Below are 18,040 nucleotides of genomic sequence, written 5' to 3' on the forward strand. Positions count from 1 at the left end.
CGATAGATCGATTACTACCCGCCAATCCGATCCGGCAACTGCTGACAATTAATCTCAGAAATTTTCTGTGGCTCTGATGAATCGCCATGTGAAAGTAGGTGTCCTTTAAGTCAAGAGCAGCATATCAGTCCCCCAGCTCCAGGGAAGGGATTATGGAAGCTAGAGTGACCATCTGGAATTGTGATTTTTGTAAAAACTTGTTTAACTGCCTTAGATCTAGACTCCCTTTTGCCTTTGGGATCAGGAAATATTGGGAGTAAAGTCCCTTTCCCCTGAACAAAGGAGGGACCACCTCTATAGCTTCTACAAAGAAAAGTGATTGTATTTCTTGTAATAATTCTGCTTCATGAGAGGGGTCCCTGAAGAGGGACGGGGAAGGGGGATGGAGAGGAAGAAATAAATTGGAGCCTATATCCCACTGCCACCATGCTTAGAACCCACCAATCTGTTGTGATGTGGGCCCAATGACAACAGAAGTGGGACAGGCAGTTTGAAAAAATTGTAAAAGAAAAAGAAGGCACTCTTAGAACCCGTAGCATGCTCTTGACCTGCCCATCAAAGTGAGCTCTTGGAAGATGCTGCCTGCTTTGATGAACTGGTGGCTGCTAAAGCAGAGGGCAGTGGTGGGCGCCTTTTGTAACCTCTGCTCCTTTTCCTTGACAGATCTTGGGCTTGAGAGGCAACCCCCGCAAAAATTCTGGACTGATGAGAACAAAAGGTCTCCCGCTTCACTGCTGAGGTGCAAATGCCCAGGGATTTCAGGGTTGATCTAGAGCCCGTGAGAGTATGCAGAGAGTCTTGTCCATCTTTTGTGAGAAGTGCTATAGCCCTTCAAAAGATAATTCCTGGATTGTCTGTTGTACTTCTGTAGGGAGGCCAGAAGAGTGTAACCAGGATGAGTGCCTCATCATGATAGCGGAGGCCATGCCGCAAGCTAGAGAATCTGCTGCATCAAGACCTGCCTGCAGAGCCATTCTGGCAACCAACTTGCCCTCCTCTATCAAACACTGGAACTCCTGTTTCACCTTGTCTGGGAGCTTGTCTTTGAAACTCTGAAACTATATCCCACAGGATGAAATTGTAGCACCCCAGCAAAGCTTGCTGGTTTGCAATATGAAGCTGTAATCCTTCTCTGGAATAAATCTTCCTCCCAAGTAAGTCCAGCTTCTTCTCCTCAATTTTTGGGAGTTGTTGCCTTGTGTCCTGTCTGTCTCTCTTTCTCATTGGCTGATGCCACAACAAGGGAATCTGGAGGGGGGTGATTACACAGTGCTTGAACCCCCTGAAAGGGAACACAGTACCTCCTCTTTGTTCTTTCTGCAGTCAGAGGCAGGGAAGCTGGGGTCTGCCAGAGGACCTTGGTAGGCTCTAAGACAGCTCTCCCTATAAATGAGGCTATTCTGGTTGGAGATGCAGATGTCAAAATGTCCACTAGCTTATATGATTTTTCCCAGGCCTCCTCTGGGTGGATGTCTAAGTCCATAGCCATCCTCCTCAACAGTTCCTGATGGGTCTTAAAATAATCAGAAGGCAGATAAATAGGCTCCACCACAACTGCCTCATCAGGAGACGAAGAAGAGGATGCCAGCAGTATTGGGGGCTGGTCATGAGAGGGATCCCGAATCTGTTCAGAGCAAGGCTCAGTACTGACGATAGGGTGCTTTTGGCACTGATGCACCCAATGACCAATAGATGGAGCCTGCTAAGGTGGCTGTAGAAACACTCTCGAATGAGGGAGGAAGCCCCACAGGCTCCAGAAGGGCTACTGCTATGGCTCCAGCCCCCAACTGTGTGCAGCCCAAGAGTCCCTTCTATAAACCCCTTTCTGGAACTAAGGCTGAACCCATGTCAGGCAGGTGACATACTCCTGATGGTGGGACTGGTTAGGTTGGGCTACACAGGATCCCACTTCAGAGTCTGATGAAGGAGATGCCTCTTCTTGTGACCATGGCAGTGTCACACCCATTGGTACCAGTGAAGAAGGTTCAGAGTCTGAAGAAAGGGGAGCAGAGAAGATCATCTGTGGCTGTCCCCTAGACAGTACCCCTTTAATCGATACTCTGATGGTTGAACCCAATGGAATTGCCTGGTGCAGAGGTTAAGGCACTGACGGTGGCACATTGGGCACTGGTGCCAGGTGAGTCTCTTGAACTGATGATGATGACAGCACTGAGAGATTTAGCAACTCTCTTGCAGCCTCAAATGCTCAGGAGTAGATGGCACCAGGAAGACACTCTGTGGTACCGTGGTGCGAGGAGATGCCAATGAAGGTGCTTTGGGAGCTGGTCTCAGCAGGCCGATACTAGGCTCTGGAGTCAGTAAATTCCCGTTTAGAGGCATGCTCTGGGGAGCGGTTCCTCCTTGAACACACTCCTGTGTCTTTAGAAGAACTCAACCTCTTCACATCTTCCAGTGAACCTGGCACACAGTCTGATTTCCAATGCCTCTTCCTCAGTATCAGCAACACCAATCTGCCTTTCAGTACTGGTAGTGCCAGAGGTGTGCTACTGGCCAACACCAAGGTGCTCGGTACTTAGACCAAGATAGACAGCTCAAATGGAGGATATAGTGCCAATTCGAGCAGCAAATGTTTTAGTCTGGTTGCCCTGCCTTTTTTAGAATGGGACTTAAAGGCTTTGCAAATGGCACACTGGTCACTCATGCACTTAAGGCAGCTGGGATGAGGGTTACTATTAGGCACTGCCTCACGATAAGAATGGCAGGGCTTGAAACCCAGAAAGTATGGTATAGCTCCAGTACCAAGGCCGGTACAGAGACAGGACGCCAGAACCACACAAAACAACATTTTTTTTTTTTTTAAACTGACTACCTATTAAACTACACTAACTATACAACGATTACTATAGTACACCCTCACTATAATGCCCTTCATAATAATGAACCTTCAGCTATAATGAAGCTGGACCCTGGATTCCACTTCGAGGCCTGCTGCAGCTGCAGGAGCTGTCAGCCACCCCCGCTCACCGGCACTCTTTTGCTATAACAACCCCCTGGCTATAATGAACAAATGGCTTGGATCCCAACGTGTTTATTATAGCGAGGGTGTACTGTATTTATAGGATTTGACTAAAAATTGAAGAAGCAAGAACAGGAAACTAATAACCATCATGGGTGATGGGAAGGAAATGAGGGGGGTCGGGGCAGCTTGACCCTTATGCCTATGCATAGGTGTGAGGCAGCAAACAGAACTTGTGATGCCCCAATGGATACCACTAAGGGAAAATCTCTCTGAGAACTGTGCACTGGAGTGCACGAATGCCTACAGTGGAATGGACAAGTGCAATCACTCAAAGAAGAACTGAGAAAACACTTACTTCTTTGTGATAGCAAATGGGTTTGTCCTTCTTGGGAAGACTTGCACTATTCTCTATACCTCATATGCCAGTCAATTTGTGTGTGTCACATACCTCATCTATCTCAGTCTCTTACCTAAAAATTCTCTAGTTAATTACCATTTCAACCCAAAAATGAGGGCATGTATTGCACTTGAGCTTGAAAAGTCTGCATCTGGCCTGTGCACTGAATCACAACAATAGTTGAAATTCAAAATCCATAGCAACACTTGTTTGTGTATTTGAGAATAGGGGGAAAAAATCAGGCCTCAAAACTAAATATAAATCAAGTATCCAGTCTGAAAACACCCAGAAGATATATAGGGATGCTTACATTGTATTTTTAAACCCAAATTTCTTTGCTGTTGAAAATGTAAGGTACAATTTGAAGCACAGTCATTCCTTAAACACCAGGTTATGTTTTACTAGTAGAAACATTAAATTTTGGTTTTCTTTAACTCCAACACCTTCTTGTATCTCACCTGCTGTACTTTGGTGACCATGTCCTTGTAAATCACATCCATGTTGGTGTTCATAATTTTCACTAACGCAGATACAATGATCTCTGATTGCTGAGTAGTGAACCCTAAGCAAAACAAAATACAGCAAAACATAGCAAAATTATGCCTGAACCATTTTTTCAGAGATGTCTCTTTCAAATACTATTCAAAGATTTTTAATAAATTATGGCCATGGCAGAGGCTACAAACATATTCCTCCCCCCATTCGGAACTAATAACGGAACACAATGTTACTGTTCAATTAATTAAATTTAAAACACATGAACATCCAAGGTTTCTCCACCATAAAATGACAACTGCAGTGTAGCTAAATGGCAACTTCTACTGTTCAGCACTATCCCTCAACAACAATATAGGATGCTGGTATTTTATTTATTAAAAACAGATGTGGGTACAGATGAGAATGTCATATTCTCTCTCTCATGCCTGCTTAGTTTTTTTTGAACAAGCATGTTATTGAAAGTTACAACCTTGCTCTTCAAGAGCAGGAACCTGATTTTAGTACACTACTTGTTCAGAAAAATGTAAAAGGTATGCACAATCCAATAAATCAGAACAAAGCTAGTTGGTCTGTTTTAGGTCTACCAGTCTTTGAGACTCTGTAAAATATAACAATATGTAAAGTGAAGTGTATTATGATTTAACTCACTACTGCAGATTTTTATAACAGTTGCAACATTCTACTAAGATATTTTGCAAAACAATAATCCCCCAAGAAGTACTTTCAACATTTGCAGGTTCATAATAAAGGCAGTGATACAATATTATGGATGAGAATTAAAAAAAAATACAGAAGAAGGGCAATTACAAGGTATGTAAGAGTTAATTAAGTGTTATATAGCAGGCCTGGCCAGTTTCTGACCTCAGTTACACAGATGTAAAGCCAAAATAACAAAGGTCAAAATTTGATCTTAATAATGTCCTTTTAAGCAATCTTTATAAAAGCTATCTCACTAAGAATGACACTTTTAAATTAAGTGAGACAGGGAAATAATTGCACAAGTTTAGTACTCTTAAATGATAATGAAATCATACAGCAGAAATAAGTTATAGATCACTCTACATATCTGAATAATTTGTAACAGAAAAGTTACCATTTTCTTCCAACAGGCACACTAAAGCATGGGTGTCAAAGAATAGCTTTCTACTCCCCGATAAGGAAAATTTCCCCTTGACACTGTGAGTTTGTAAAGATGATGCCACAGAGATGCTTAAGTCTACAAAAAACACATACAAGTTAGTGTCAATATGAAATGGAAGTACATTCACTAAGACACTTTTATTCCTGTAAGAAGTTCACTACATGCTTCCAATAACTAAAAATTAGCATTACTTTAATTTGCTATAAAATTTAATAATCTCCCCCAACATACATTATTGCAACTTGCTCAGGATTCTGGAGTTAGACTGCAAAGCACCTCGCAGTCAGCTATTCTGTTCACCTTTTTAATACAGTTGTACGCCATCACCATGGTATCTGAGCACTTTCTAGTAGCGTATTACCCTTCTGAGTAATCTTGCTGAACTCAGTGGGACTACTCATGCATAAAGCCACATTACAAGTAGTACAGCAACGTAACTGCTCTGCCACTGTAGTGTAGACATTTACTACAGCAACAGAGAGCACACCCCCTTAAGACGCAGTAGCTGACAGAATTCCTTCATTGACCTAGCGGTGTCTACACTGGGGCTTAGGTCAGCTTAACTACATCTCTCACACGGTGTGAATTTTTTACGTTCCTAAGTGACGTAGCTAGGTCAACCTAAATTTTAGGTGTAAATGAGGTCTTACTCACACACACAGATGTCTGCTGGATTAGGGTTTAAATAATGCCATCAGCACCTACTCAAGTCAGTGGGAGTGAAGGGCACTTGGTATCTTTGAGGACTAGGTTCACAATCTTAGGCCAGACCTACACTATAAATTTACATTGGTGTAACTATGTCACTCAAGAGTGTGAAAAACCCACATCCCCTGAGCGACACAGTTATTCCAACGTAACCCCAGGTGTAGACAATGCTATGTTTATGAGGGCTTCTCCTGTTAATATAGCTACCACCTCTTGCGGAAGTGGATTACTACGCTCATGTGAAAAGTTCTCCCCTCAGTGTAGTAGTGTCTTCACTGAAGTGCTACAGTGACGCTGCTGCACTGGTACAGTTGCATCACTGCAGTGTTTTAAGCAGAGATCTGCCCTTACTTCATTAGCAGTTAGTTCCTATTATTTATTGAAGTACAGTAGGACCTCAGAGTTATAAACTGACTGGTCAACCACACACCTCATTTGGAACTGGAACTATGCAATCAGGCAGTGGGAAGGAGGGGGAGCAAATACTGTACAATACTGTGTTAAACAAACTACTAACTCTGAGGTTCTACTGTACTTGATGACCCTTCAAACTGAAAATATTTATTCACAATCAGATATTTACCATTGTAAACAAAACTTAAAAACAAACACAGCAGCTATTGTTGCGGTTTGTTTTTTTCGAATGGGGTGTGAGGAGATGGGATTGTCCTGGGAACGGGAGATAGGCTGGAGTGCTGTGGCTACTGAAGAGTTATGAGGTTGACTTGTGATAAAGACGACACCCATTTTATTATATGTAACGACTCCCACCAAAACTGTAGAGAATATATAGTTATGTTCAATTCAAAACTCCTGTAGAAGTGTTTAAAGTGTAATAGGGTTAGTTTTCTGGATTAAGAATAACTGGAAAAAAAGTAAACATTTATTCCTACAACTGGCAGAAAACAGCATTTCCGCAGGAGGGTGCATTGTGTCGTGTGAAGCAACAGCTGAGACCCTCCAGCTCAGTTTTACTAAACGCGGCTTGTCACAACATCACAGGCAGCCGGATGAAGGCGCCTGTACAGTTGCACTGCGTTTGGAAACGAGCAGGCCCAGCCCAGCAGAGCTCGGGCTCCTGTCCTAGGTCTCCTTCGCTAGATCAGACCGGAAGCCGCCTTTGCCGTCAGGGTGGGGTGAGGGCAGCCCGTGCGCGGAGAGCGCCCCGGCCGGGGGCAGAGACCTCCAGCCCGCAGCGCGCACACGGGCTCCCGGCTCAGCTGGCGGAGGGGGGGCAGACGGGGCGGCCTCCCGGCTCCCAGGACAGGCCCATCCCGCCGCTCCCCCAGGGGCACGGGGGTAACTGCTAGAGCCAGGCGGCGGGCAGGGAGCGACACGGGGTGACCCCCCGGCCCGGAGAAGTCCCGCTCCCCCTCCCACAGCCGGGCTGCGGCGCCCGCGAGACCCCCGTTCTCACCCCGCTCCCCGCGCGGGCCGCAATGGCGCAGGCAGCCGGTCCCCGCGGCGGCGGCAGCGCCGAGCCCGCTGATGCCTTTACTCCAGAGCATGGCGCCGGGGGCCGCATCCCCTGGCGGCGCGGCGGAGGCGGTTACTAGCGGGCGCGCGTGGGCCCGGAGCGTGTGGAGGAAGCCCGGCAGCTTCCAGTCTCCAAGGCGACGGCGCGGGCGCGTGGATGTCACGTGAGGTGGCGGAGCGGCCGCCTCCCCGCCCTGGCGGCTGGAGCAGGAGGACCAAGCACAGCGGAAGTCTGACCCCCGCTCGCATCACCCTCCGCCTGAGGGCGGTACTAGGGCTGTCTCCTCAAATCCTGCGCCCCGGCTTCCTAATTCCGGCACCAACCCATTTGGGCATCCAATGCGCATGCCAGCCACGCGGAGGCGTTTCCAGATGACGCTCGGTGATGTCATGGTCTCCCCTTGACTAACTCAGAGGTGTAGGCGTGGCTGAGTCCTGGGGAGTCCCTGGGAGCTGGCCAAGGGAGAAGGCTGCAGGCGGTCCGGGCTACGCCTCCGCTGCATTGGATCACCCCACACAAGGGCGAGCAGAAGAGCCAGCCACGGGGCTGTATGTTAACAGGCGCCCACGTGGGCATTTATGAGCTAATGCAGGGGTGGCCAACCTGAGCCTGAGAAGGAGCCAGAATATACCAATGTATATTGCCAAAGAGCCACAGTAATATGTCAGCAGCCCCCATCTGCTCCCCCCTTCTCCCAGCGCCTCCCACCCACCGGCAGCCCCCGCCGATCAGCGCCTCTCCTCCCTCCCCCCTGCACCTCCCGATCAGCTGTTTTGTGGTGTGCAGGAGGCTCTGGGGGAAAGGGGGGGGGGAGCGAGGGCATGGTAGGCTCGGGAGGGGGCTGGAAGGGGTGGAATGGGGGCAGGGCCTGTGGCAGAGCCAGGGGTTGAGCAGTGAGCACCCCTCAGCACATTGGAAAGTTGGCACCTGTAGCTCCAGCCCCGGAGTTGGTGTAGGGTGACCAGATGTCCCGATTTTATAGGGACAGTCCCGATTTTGGGGTATTTTTCTTATATAGGCTCCTATTATTCCCCCACCCCCGTCCCGATTTTTCACACTTGCTGTCTGGTGACTCTAAGTTGGTGCCTATACAAGGAGCCACATATTAACTTCTGAAGAGCCGCATGTGGCTCTGGAGCCGCAGGTTGGCCACCCCTGAGCTGATGGGTGGGGGAGTTTTGGCACCTGCTATGAATGCTGCCTTGCTTGGTGCAAACCACTAAGGATACTCTGAATTAGACCTTTGTTGTGGGCAAAAAAGCCAGCAACAAAAGTAAGGTGTAACCACCCACCCACACAAAAAGCAGGTTAGTGACACTGTAACAAAGTACTCAGGGAAGGTTAACTGAACTGACTACATTGCAGTGAGTTGCATTGGATCCTGTGGCTTTCATAGGTCTGTCTGTGTGTAGCTATGGTTCTCCTAGTACACCCTGCTGCCACCTGTTACTTACATTGGAAGGTATAGGGAGCAGTGACCATGGAGTTCTAACATTGGAAAGGCTGCTGAGCCTGGGATCTTTGGTCATGTAGGTTAATAATGCTTTGCAACATATAAGCTTGTTGCCTGAATAAACCTGTGATGTTCTGGTGCATTTCCCAATGCACTTCCTGACCCTATTCTCTCCTGCTGCAACCAATCCCTCCATTCTCAGGCCTTCTCCATGGTCATATGGCCGCTCCATATGTGTTCACTGTCAGCAGCCATAGAGGATTGGAGTATCTTGCCTAACATATCCACCCTAGTCCACTTTCTCCTCCTGATACAGGTCAGACATTCAGCAGGAGCGGAAGGGGGACATCTGAAGGCCAACATGCCAGTCTACAGATTACAACATGCAGATATACCATTAGATTTTTAGTCAGAATGGAAAAGGAAAAATATGTTTCAAAAATCCCTTATAGTATTCCCATAAAGACCTTTAATAAGAAATGTGGGGTGATGGCTCCCATCAAGTATAGCATAGTTTGTTGTAAAAGCAGCAGGTGTGTTGGGGGGCAGCACCAGATTTCTTCTTGTTCTCCCTCACCTTTTGGTATCCCTGGAGAAGTTTGTTTGCTTTCATGCAGTACCGCTGCTGATCTCCATCATGCCCCAGTTTCAGCATCCCCTCTGCTATCAACTTGCAGATGTCAATATTTTTATGGTTATTTGGTAACTGTGTTTGCACAGACTCTTCTCCCTCCAGGCCGAGGAGATCCAAGGCTTCTTCCTAGCTCCAGGCAGGAGCACATCTAGTAGTTCTCTGTCTGCATGGAACTGGCATGGTTGGATGCACACAGGAAAGGTCAGCTGGTAGGCATGCTGACCAAGGTTGGGGAGTGGGGGGCAGTCTTCCAATCTCTTTGGCTCCTGAGCAAGGGAATTCAAAACTGTGAGTGGCACAGCCACTTTTGCCAGGACAGGGCCAGTGTGGGACAGCTGCTTGAGGACTGTTAGGGTTGACACCGATAATGCAGTGTCTACACTCACCACGTTATCCTAAGTAGGTTTGTGTCATTTGAGAAAGTGGTGCTATTGCATTGCTGTAAGGGGGTGCTTACAGTGGTATGGGACAAATTTAAGTGTAGATACGTCTCAACCTAGTTGTGCACACGTTGATTTAAGTTAACCTAACTTTTTAGTGTAGACCAGGCTTCACTCACTGGCTGGGTGGGATGGGAAGAGGATTTGGTCTCATAGGGTAAATCTACACTGCAATTAAAAACTGGGACTGTCCTGTGCCATCTGACTTGGGCTCACAGGGTTTGAGCTAAGGGACTGTTTAATTGCGGTGTAGACATTTGGGTTTGGGCTGGAGCCTGTGCTCTAGGACCCTGCGAGGTGGGAGGGTCCCAGAGCTTGGGCTGTAGCCCGAGCCCAAACATCTACATTGTAATTAAACAGCCGTCGGAGCCTGAGCTCAACGAGCCTGAGTCAGCTAGTGTGGGCCAGCCACGGGTGTCTAACTGCAGTGTAGATGTACCCATAATGATCATCCCAGAGGTTTTATAAAAATAGGATTTTACAAAACCTAAGATCAGTATAAATGTAGCCATTTATAGCATGGATTTTAAAGGAAACAATTTATTTTAAACATTTCCCTGCCATTTACAACCCAAGCATTTGGTACTAACATTGTGTGAATATATAAGAATTTGAAAGTTGAACTGGCTATGGCAAAAGTCTAACTGACTTGTCCATTTCACTGTCGAAGCTGACAAACAGTAAACAAATAGGCCAAAATGTATTTTTCCACTATATTGACTTGCCCAAAGTTACACAGCAAGATGATGGCAGAGCTGGGAAATAAATGCAGGTCTCCTGACCCCTCATCTAGTGCCCTGTACAATAACAGCTTGGCTCAAAGATGGAGATTCCCTTTAGATCAACTGAAGCAGTGGCACAGACAAGTAGAGCCGATTGAGACATTTTCCTGAGAAGAATTTTCTGATGAAAAAATACCGTTTTTGCCAAACAAATTTTCTTGCAGAAAATTTCAGCCAGCTCTATGGGAAAGCTCTAGGGAGAAGTGAGTCTAAACCTACTTCCTAAAGAGAGGACATCTGTGTTCTTATACTGAACGGACTTCCCCCTCTATCCCCTACATTTCTATACATTATACAGTTAATGGGCCAAATTCATCCCCCGTATAACTAATTAAGTCAATGAGATAGTTTTTAAACAGGTATATTCTGCCAATTCCCCTTTGAGTCCAAGTATTTTTTCAACAATATCTTCATTGTTCCAATGCTGGGTGAAGATAGCCTCGTAAAAGAGAAATTTATATTCTAGAGCTGCAGAACTGTCTGATCCACGCTGAGACTGGTGCAGACTTAGTTACTAAAGTAGACAGAGAGCCATAATTATTCTAATCTGTAAGCAGTATTTCACTTGCAAACTTTGGTTGGGAATGTATGTCTCATTCTGTTAAATGTTCAGTTTTAAACACAAATGCGGTTAAATATCCAGAAAGAGCGAGAATTACAATCTGAAGGAACCTGTTAAATCCAGTGTCATTTCATTTCTGCTGGCATTCCGCATTTTATAGTAGCTTTGTCTTTTCAGTTGTGCATAGTTACACACAAAATATTGTAAAGTCTTTAATTAGATAGTCTTCTTATGGAGGTGCTGTTCATCATGCAAAGCATCCCCACAACACTACTAACGCTGGACAGCCTGTCAATGGAACTGGAATCCTCTAAACATCTTTGTTTCCTTCTACAGAGGAGAAAAACTGGAGTATCTAGGGGAATACATTGAATGATGACCTTTAATTGTCATTTTGCTAAAGCAATGCTGCACAAGCAGTCACTAAATAAATAGTTTACTTTGTAATTACTTTAACTTACTTTTACAGAATATAATAGTCCACAAAAGTGCTGTTAAATGAAGAGAGCAAACAATTGTGTTAATACATCATATATGTTTTCATTTAAAGGGATGCAAACAGGATTAATACACCTGTTTCACTGGATGCATGGCATTGCATTGTCTGTGCAATTTAAAAAAAAGGAACTTTTAATTGAAAAGAGCTTATCCATCACTTAGGGCAGTGGTTCTCAACCAGGGATCCCTGGGGGGCCGCGAGCAGGTTTCAGGGCGTCCGCCAAGCAGGGCTAATATTAGAGTCGCTGGGGTCCCGGGCAGAAAGCCGAAGCCCCACCACATGGGGCTGACGCCTGGGGCCCTGAACCCCACCACCCGGGGGTTGAAGCTGAAGCCTGAGCAATGTAGGTTTGCAGTTGCAATTGCCCTGCTTGCTACCCCCAAATGCTGGCCCTGGCTTTTATATGCAAAAAAACCAACAGTGATTATGGCACAGCTGGGCTATTGAGTTTTTATAGCATGTTAGGGGGAGGGCCTCAGAAAGAAAAAGGTTGAGAACCCCTAAGGGCAAACATATAAAACATTTATTTTAAAGGGCTATACCCATTGTCCGTATCAAGAATACTCTTCAGAATACATTTCCTTTCTTGAACCTAAAAATATCCCAGAGGTAGCTACATTTCAGTGCTGAATGAAGGGACCCCTGTCGGCATAGGGCCTCATTTTGGCTTCACTTGCATCTGCAAAAGTTCAGTGACATCAATGGGCTTACACAGACAAATGTGTTTGCAGGGCTATAGGTGAGGTGAGAATTCAGCTAATTGTATGTACAGCACATTTGAATCATTGTATGAATCCCACAGTATTAGCAGCGGTAGTAACTTTTGATATTTATGAGTCCGCAGACAGTTGTCTTTTCATCCTGAAGTGTTCAGTAGCTGCAGCATGATATTTTCTTTGATATTTATTCTTCAAAGATCTCTTTCAAAACCCTTACGGTGATCAAAAAGCAAATGTGCAATTATTGAAGCATCTCCTTTCATGTCATCTGCCTGTTTCTAGTGGGTTTCAGAACTTGTATTTGTCAGCAGAAAATGTATGCAAGAACCACTACACAGATGGAGATTGATTCTGAGTGGGTTGGGTTGTGGCTGCAAATACACAAGCATCTGCTGTCTGTCTCAGCAGTGTCCCTTTTTGTCCCCTTCTAGGGCAAGCAAGGTCTTAGATGATGCTTCACTGCTTACTGCCTCATCTTACATTACTTCTAGCCTTCACAGATTACCTGAGGCTACTGACTTTCATCTCCATGTCAGAGATCATCTTATTCACTTCTTCCCCCACTTTGTTCTTCCAGGTCCACTTTTTCCATCATACGATGAAACAACCTTCAGCATAGATAATTGGCATTTTAGGTGTTCAGATCTCTGAAGGCTGTTTCAGAAATTGTACCTGTAGATCCAAATATTTCAGACCTATCTGTTCTACTAGCTGGAGACTAAGGGCTAGCTTCTCTGTTGGACTACCTCAGGGGTGTAGCACAGCAACAGGCGTAGACAGAGGGAAGGGGGCAAAGGTAGCTTTATGCCAATCTTGTGCCCTCTAGATTCTGCATGGCAATAGTGCTGAAATGGCTTCCAGCATAAATTAGAGCAGCCCTGGGTGCTCAGCTTACTGCAGCTGTTGCTTGGCTGTAGAGTAGCCCAGAATTATTGTAGTTCTCATTGCTATGGGCTCATTCCCTTCACTAATGTCCACTGTACACTACTCCTGCACTGGGAGAATTCTCCTCAACTTCTTGACGCTCATATGTGGCATATAAGAGCTGGATTTGGGTCCAGAATCAGCCCCCAAAAGAGACTTCAGAGCAGTTTGCCCTAATATAGTCTGCTTGATAGTGGGTATCCAGGCAAACAATTGGAAGGTACCATACATCACACAATCTATAAAACAGATATTTCTATTATGCATCACCAACCATGACAGCTGGTGAATAGTTTCATCAGTAGCTCAGCTGATCCTAATCATGGCCATATTGTCCTTTCCTGGGACAATCCTCTCCAGCCTGGGCTCTCTCTCACAATGCCTTGCTTGTGACCAGCAGAAAACCCCTCCAGGTGCTGTTATCACTTAGCACAACCACATGTGGAGACCCCACACCCAGCTAGATTGCATGAATGCTCCCAGAGCCACTCATGAATCATAGAGAAAGACACCAGAGCCAAATCCCCCAGTTCCCAGGAATATACCATCTTGCACTGCTCAAGATGAGCAATGCAGATTTATTAATTGGTTCACCACTTCATCAATGGAAAGTGGATAAACACCAGCCTTTGTACCCTGAGCAGATTTGCCACACACTTCATACAAACTCACTGGTAAAGATACATTTGTTTTACTGTTTATTGACTATAAAAGACAGATTTTAAGTGATATTAAGTAATAGGCAAAAAGTCAGAGTGAGTTACCAACAGAAATAAAATATAAGCACAAAGTCTAAACTCTCAACCCTGTTAGACTGAGCAACAACTAGACTAAGTAGTTTCTACCCCCACTGGATATTGCAGTTCATAGTACACAGATTTCTCCCTTTGAATCTGGGCCAGTCCCCTCAGTTGGAGTCTTCAGAGTGTCCTTGTTGCTTGCAGCGTAGATGAGTGAAGGAGAAAGGCCCAGCATGTGGCCACTGTCTGTTTTATACCCTAAGTCCTCACCCAGGCATGTCTGGGTGCATTGCTGAGTCTCCAGGCAAGGTTGAGCAATTCCCCTGGTGTGGCCTCATGCAGGGGAGTCATTGCATTGTAGCTCCCTTGCTGGACAATGGTTGTTGATGGGTTGATTGACATCCCGCCCGGCCGTTGCTTACTTTCCTTGCTGTTGTTGCCTCTGGGGAGCTATCTGGCTGATTCCCCAACTTACTGCATGTTTTAGTGACCACCATACAACACAATTCTCATAACTTCATGTGCATTAATGATATGCATAAATGGATAGAGAAATGGCTTTCATCAGATCATAACCTCTCCCCTGATACCTTACAAAGCATACTTTATATGTAAGATCATGATTATATAAAAATTAGGAATATGGGGGTTCCAGGACGCTCCCCCAAGGTATAAAATGTCACAACCTGTACGGGGCCCCACTGAAGTCAATGGAGACCACCTGCATGGTTCTTAGTACAAGGTCAAGATTTAAACTGTTTAGACAGGCTGTAAAGAAAACAAGATCCATCTTTCTGTTCCTCCTCTAGTCTGTTAAGTGTCACTTTCATAGCTGTTGCACTGAAAGCCTTGAGATTTTGAGACAGGCCTGTGATATTCCACAAAAGCCTGATTCTTAGGTCAAAAAGCCTGACGTTAGGGAGGTATGGCTATGGGACTGCAAGATCAGGGAATTATTTTATTTCACCATCCCTTTTTAGGTCATCCTTTCCTAGTAGTCTAAAAAGTTTACTGCCCATATCCCCTCCGCCCTCCATCCTGGATATAAATAGCAGTGTAGACATTGAGACACTGCTTAGGGGAGTAAAGACACACCAGAACCTTAGACTATGCACCCTACACAGTTATGTACATGCCCAATCAGTGCCTCCCATGTCTACAATGCTATTTTTAGCTGCATAGTAGCCCCTTGCTGGAGCCTTTTCCTGCTGCAATGAAAGGCTCAGCATCCCGCCGCCTGAACCTTTTGCTGCTGCGTGTAGCTACACACTGGAGTGTACATGTACTCTGCTTGTTTTCACTATCGCATGTTGCTCCATGTACCCTATACACTGCCTCAAATGTAGACAAGGCCAAAGGGTTTAAGTTATGCACATGCTTAAGTGCTTTGCTGTTTTAGGGCTAGAGTGTTCAGCACCTTGCAAGATCGCGCCCCAGAGGCATAAGCCAACTATTGACACCTGGGGTTAGGAGGGAACTTCCCCCATAGGCAGGTTATTACATAACTGCACATTGTAGGCGTCTTACGCTTTCTTCTGAAGCTGCTGGTATTAGCCACGGTCAGAGACAAGATACTGGACTAGATGGACCAATGGTGATCTGGTATGGATTCTTATATTCCAAGATATTAAAGAAAAAGTAAATCCTTGTGGGTTTAGTCCTATCATGTAGCCAGACAGACATTTGAATTGTTCAAAGTCTTTCCCCCACTGTGACACACAGGGCCCTTTGCAAAGATTCCCGTTCTTTGCAAACAACTCTCGTCTCAGACCTGACAAATTCACTACATCAGATACACGGCTTACAGGGTATTTGTCTATAAAGGGTAACAAGGTCTCTATTGAAAGCTTGCAATTTATTGATGTTCATAATCATGGTGTGATATATGTATTGGTAATATTTAAAGAATAATGTCACTATATTGAACTATATTCAGCTGCTACTCTGAAAACTATATTGAATATATATGGTCTTAAGTTTAAAAGGAGTCACTAGGGAGTATTATTACTTGGTGACAGCCTGTTCAGACAAGAAGGAGTTGCCACCCCTCCTTGGTTAGGTGGTGATGTAATGCAAGGCAAAGACAGGGCTGGCATAGCCCACAGGAGAGTGCTAACACCAAGTTACCACAAGCAAGACTATCTCAAGCCTGAGGCAGAAGGAACAAGGTGACACATAGTCCTGGGCACCCAGAGAACCATCACACCTCACCTTCCTCAAAAGAGCTGTTTAGATAAAAATGTTGCCATGGACAGGGGAAACAGGTGCAGTTATCCTGAAAGAGAGACACTTTGCACTGTTTTTTCCCCTCCCTTTTTCACTGGAGAAATAGAAGTCAACGCCTCCAATGCCCTTTTCCCCGATCATATTCATTTATGTATGATGTGGGTGTTATTTTGAATGAACAAATGCTGGGATAGTTCCTAACAAAATAAGATACAGTTTTATTACAGAGGCAAGGTGGGTGAAGTAATATCTTTTATTGGACCAACTTCTGCTAGTGAGAGAATCAAAAGCTTTCAACCCACACGGAGCTCTTCTTCAGGTCTGGGAAAGGTACTCGAAGTCACAGCTAAATGCAAGGTGGAACAGATTGTTTAGCATAAGTAATTAGCACATACTGTAAGGGACCAGTCCAGGTAGAGTGGCCAGTTAACACTTTCTGCAGTCATAGGACAAAAAGGAGGGGAGGTGGGTTAGTGGGTTACAGATTGTTGTAAGCCATAAATGCAGTGTCACTGTTCAGTCCATGATTTTTAGTGTCTAGCAGAGGAATGAATTTAAAACTCCCAGGCTCATCTTCTGAAAGCGTTGTGTGCAGGTTTCCTTTGAGGATGAGGACTGATAGGACCATTCAAGGTAGAGTGGCCCCTTAGAATATGTGTTTAGCATAAGTAGTTAGCAATCTGTTCCACCTTGCATTTAGCTTTGATGCTCGGAGTATTTTTCCCAGACCTGAAGAAGAGCTCACCCATCTGGTCTCTAATATCCTGGGGCCAACACGGTTACTATACTGCATGCAGTTTTATGTAATTCTACCCATAGATGGCAGTAATAAACTGCAAAGCTAGGTGAGAATCATAACTGCCTTAATGATCACTAACTCCTACCAACAAATGATTCTCTATGTTTAAAAAAACCCAGAGGAAATTAAATGGCAAAAAACTTCATGAATGCAGAGTTAAGGTTGCCCTTCCAGAACATTGAGTTCAGCAGAACTCAAACTTTTTAAAAGAGGAGGTTACTTACCTGTAACTCGAGTTTCTTCAAGATGTGTGGTTCCTGTCTGTATTCCACTGAGAGGTTACGTTTGCGTGCTGTGCATCCGGAGTTGGAGAATTTGAAAGTAGTGTCCATTGGTCCACGTGTGCTTCCAGACGAGGCAATAAAAAGCGGGGTGGACTGACAGGCTGGGGACCGACTATCTAAGCAGCAGTTCTGCAGAAAAGGACATGGGGATTACAGTGGACGAGAAGCTGGATTGAGTCAGCAGTGTGCCCTTGTTGCCAAGAAAGCCAATGGCATATTGGGCTGTATTAGTAGGAGCATTGCCAGCAGATCGAGGGAAGTGATTATTCCTCTCTATTCAGCACTGGTGAGGCCACACCTGGAGTACCGTGTCCAGTTTTGGTCCCCCTACTACAGAAGGGATGTGGGCAAATTGGAGAGAGTCCACGAGAGGGCAACGAAAATGATTAGGTGGGTGGGGCACATGATTTACCAGGAGAGGCTGAGGGAACTGGGGTTATTTAGTCTGCAGAAGAGAAGAGTGAGGGGGGATTTGATAGCAGCCTTCAACTACCTGAAGTGGGGTTCCATAGAGGATGGAGCTAGGCTGTTCTCAGTGGTGGCAGATGACAGAACAAGGAGCAATGGTCTCAAGTTGCAGTGGGGGAGGTCTAGGTTGGATATTAGAAACACTATTTCACTAGGAGGGTGGTGAAGCACTGGAATGGGTTACCTAGGGAGGTTTTTAAGGCCCTGCTTGACAAAGCCATGGCTGGGATGATTTAGTTAGTGTTGGTCCTGCTTTGAGCAGGGGATTGGACTAGATGACCTCCTGAGGTCTCTTCCAACCCTAATATT

The 18,040-nt window shown here is 45.4% G+C and overlaps 1 protein-coding gene across 1 annotated transcript in view; it reads right to left on the reverse strand.

Annotated features, from left to right (window-relative positions):
• MCUR1 (mitochondrial calcium uniporter regulator 1) overlaps nt 1-17,311 on the reverse strand; it is a 39,368-nt gene extending 22,057 nt beyond the window's left edge. Inside the window, exons 1-5 of the mRNA XM_065398331.1 lie at nt 17,204-17,311; nt 9,232-9,414; nt 7,142-7,442; nt 4,969-5,091; nt 3,836-3,939 (exon numbers count right to left, since the gene is read on the reverse strand). Coding sequence (XP_065254403.1) covers nt 3,836-3,939; nt 4,969-5,091; nt 7,142-7,442; nt 9,232-9,414; nt 17,204-17,311 — 819 coding nt within the window. The remainder of the gene's footprint in view (nt 1-3,835; nt 3,940-4,968; nt 5,092-7,141; nt 7,443-9,231; nt 9,415-17,203) is intronic.
• Between the last annotated feature and the right edge of the window lie 729 nt (nt 17,312-18,040).

This window comes from Emys orbicularis, chromosome 2, assembly GCF_028017835.1.
Source record: "Emys orbicularis isolate rEmyOrb1 chromosome 2, rEmyOrb1.hap1, whole genome shotgun sequence".
Taxonomy (NCBI): Eukaryota; Metazoa; Chordata; order Testudines; family Emydidae; genus Emys; species Emys orbicularis.